The 3,639-nt window shown below is 35.1% G+C and overlaps 1 protein-coding gene across 4 annotated transcripts in view; it reads left to right on the forward strand.

Annotated features, from left to right (window-relative positions):
- Positions 1-1,113: 1,113 nt before the first annotated feature.
- LOC122265687 (BSD domain-containing protein 1-like) overlaps positions 1,114-3,639 on the forward strand; it is a 17,944-nt gene continuing 15,418 nt past the window's right edge. Inside the window, exons 1-2 of one of the 4 annotated variants that reach the window (XM_086546152.1) lie at positions 1,276-1,310; positions 3,235-3,270. In XM_086546152.1, the coding sequence (XP_086402278.1) occupies positions 1,300-1,310; positions 3,235-3,270 (47 nt within the window). In that variant the 5' untranslated portion in view covers positions 1,276-1,299. Of the gene's footprint in view, positions 1,311-3,234; positions 3,271-3,639 lie in introns of all 4 variants that reach the window. The other 3 variants (XM_086546151.1, XM_086546154.1, XM_086546153.1) reach the window with 3 other exon arrangements.

The raw sequence follows: 3,639 nt of genomic DNA on the forward strand, positions 1-3,639 counted from the left end.
AAATACAAAAATTCTCAATGAGGTTTGCCTCCTATTTTGGTGCCTAGTGCCCCCCTTTGAAATATACTGGATCCGCCCCTGGATAACATGTGGATTGTTTGATAATTCGTTTAAACTAACTGAGCCAGTCATAAAGTTGAAGTTAATTATTAATGGTCACATCAGTACCATACACAGAAACGGTAAAGATAGAGATGAAAAGGTGAAAAGGATGACTGGCAAACTAATGTTGGATAATAATTTAGCTCTTCAAATACTGAAGAGAATATATAAACAACCCTTACTGAAGTGTAGATAATTACTTACGAATGTTTAAGTACTTACATAAGAGTACATTACTCAAATATTTTGAAAGTCAGAGAGACAGATTGATGTAGATGAATGTAATTTACTGTAAATTGTACAGATTCATGGTCTATTTGTTTCTGTCCGTGCGGAATTACACTGTTCTATCATACAGAGACAAATATGAGTGTCAAGGTACACATGAGAATAAAGATTGAGAAAGTGAGATTGGCGCGGCTTGAGACTACATCAACGATATCATGAAAATATTCATCGCAAGCGATAATCAGATGCAATTACGAGCTTATTTTGCATCACTTATACATTACCTACATGCGACTTAGAATTATTGCTAATATCCTTTCATACCAGAGATCATTTATTGCGCAGTAGTATTAGGATGTGATGAAAATGTATAGCAGAAACGAATGTAAAAAAAGATATACCAATAGTGTTCATCTTGATAATATCAATATATTAAGACTTCTGTTTTGGAAGATATAGCTCCTAAGAATAGGTTTTCTTTGTTTGATGTTATCGAAAACCTTGAATGACTTTTACCATGTAAATGTTGATATATAACACTGTGGTCAGAATTTGCATGCGGCAGGAGAAATGAATTACCGCAATTTCAGATAGAACGGAAAGTGCACCAGTGTCATTATTCACGCATCTATAAAGAAGCCATAGACGAACCATATAAAATGCAGACAGGTATCCTTAACCTTCTGGAAGTATATAACACAAAGAGAACACCTGGCCGACAGGTGGTGATAACCTTATCTACCTAGACTACCAACTCTCCTTCAAAATAAAACCACTGAATTTGTAACATAACCAAAAACATCACACTATATTCCCGCCATGGTAAGATCCTTTGATGAATCCCTCGAGTATAGATAAAAGGGGATAAAAAAATAGAAAATTAACCCAAGTTCGAATTCCCCGCGCAGGTGCAAGGTTGCCAACAGATGTCACGCCGAGCAGTGTTTACACGACAGCAGAAGAAGCAGGATGGCTGAAGGGTAATAACTGTGGTTTCTTACGTTTTTAAGGCTAATTTAATGGATTTGGGCAGCTTATAGCAGTGGTTGGGTTGTGTTTTTGACATGAATGTGTTGGTTAGTGTGTTAATTCCGTGAGGTTGTTTGGATATTCGTCCTAGAATGTTTATAATGTTGTTCTTTGTGATGGTTGATTTTTTTCCTTTCTACGTAATAGCTTTTGACAGGTGTGAAGTGTGAAGTAGAACTTTGAATCCCTTTTGTCGATTTATGACAAATATCGAGTGTCTCTTTGGTGTAATGCCATAATATCTCGGGTATTTGTTGATCCAATGACAAAACAAAAAATGTCGTGGGTGTAAGTAGGCCACGGAGGTCATTTTCGCATTAGAAAAAAAAGTTCTCTGGTGAATAGATTATGTTCCTTTGTGTTCATGTAGAACTTGCTTTGTATTCACTCGTAGTTGAAGAGATGAATGCTTTAGATTGAGTAACAGTGGGTGTTAATGTAGTTTAGTCTTGCACAACACAGTCCTTTTATGAATTGCTGTTTGTTTTTATTCTACAAGGAAGTAAAACTGTTATTTCCATTTGAGTCTAAATTTAAAACTGTATTTTGATGGACATTCTAAAGGGCTCTTTCTTACTATATATCCCAAGATAACACTTTTAATGTATTTATGATATTATCCAGACCCCTGTGTTAATTGACTGAATGTAGTTGGACAGATAGAAATAAAAAAAGGCTTTATTTTGTCCAAATAATAGATTATGACATTTCATTCATTTTTCTTATATTTTAGATATCTTATTTAATTTGAAATTGTATTTATTGTCATGAGGTAGATGATACTGATAAGAATGTTTTAAAGAAAGTATTTTGAAAGATCATAACTAGAGATTATGTTATGTTAATGCTTGTACTAGTTTGTCTGACCTCTCAAATATTTCCATATCCCAATCTGTACATATGATAAAAAACATATTTTCTACATGAAAGAAAGAAAAAAAAAAAGATTTGAATATTTGTAAAGTATGAAGACAAACTAATTTAACAGGAAAGCTGAACAAGGAAAGACACCTCTTTCACTGGCAGCTAGTGTTGACTTGACAAGCAACTTTCAGTACATGTGTAATGTAAGATGTGGTCATAGGATATTCACACATATACTTATGCCAAGTCAGAAAACACTATGCAAACCTTTTGGTGGGTTTGGTTCGCTTAGGAAGTGTTGCTAAATATATCATGTTAGGTATTAGTCTGGCAGTCAGTGCAAAAGAGAATTAAGTTATGATAGTGATTTGAGAAATGATATTAATGATATCAAAATAACATTTATGATATTGATGTTATTCTGGATAATGATAATGAAGATAACAATGACAAAGATAGTTATATCATAAACTTTGTAGTACTGATGAAGTGTTGCTGGTAAAATAATTTGCAGCATTTTTTTTTTAGTGTCTTTTTTTGAGGGATACACAGCTTTCGAAAAGGGATTGGTATTTTCATGTGTTGCATATACATTAGTTTTGGATATCATTGGCATTCCTTTTGTTCCATCCGCACAAAGCAACTAAGGACATTTCAGGTGTGCACCGTTGCCACAAGTGTTTTCTCATAATGGGAAATGTTTGCATTTTGTTGAAAAATTTGTCACTCTTTACCGTGAGGAGGGAGTCGCCATGACGTAGATATATTTATTTGAGGATGGGCTTCTACCATACAGGACTTGTACATGCACAATGTATTTTTTTGTTGCTTTGAATGAACGTGATAATTTTAGGGGAAATATCTTGGACATTGTTATTATTTAGACATGTATGGTATTTTGTTGTGCTTTAGATGTCCACTTGAGGAAAGGTCTTGTTCTCAGTTTGAATTCAGACCAGACATATGATATTGCACTGTGTTTTAGTTGTAAAATTTCTCTCACGCATGCAGCTGTTATGAGGAAGGGTCACTTGCTCTGTTTTATGGGTAAGTTGAGGTCATTCTTGTTCTCATTACATTTTAGAAAAATGTTCTTAACCCCCCCCCAACCCCCTTAGATCTTCAAACAGTCAAGCGCGCGCGCGAACACACACACACACACACACACACACACACACACACACACACACACACACACACACACACACACACACACACACACACACACACACACACACACACACACACACACACACACACACACACACACACACACACACACACACACACACACACACACACACACACACAAATAGACACCTTCCATTATGTAATACCACATTTATTACCATACCAAGATTACACATTCCTTAAAAAATATAACCTCAGCATCATAGTTGTACTCAATGCATGATA

Source organism: Penaeus japonicus, unplaced genomic scaffold, assembly GCF_977035675.1.
Source record: "Penaeus japonicus unplaced genomic scaffold, GWHDUDI00000001_assembly GWHDUDI00000017, whole genome shotgun sequence".
Lineage (NCBI taxonomy): Eukaryota > Metazoa > Arthropoda > Malacostraca > Decapoda > Penaeidae > Penaeus > Penaeus japonicus.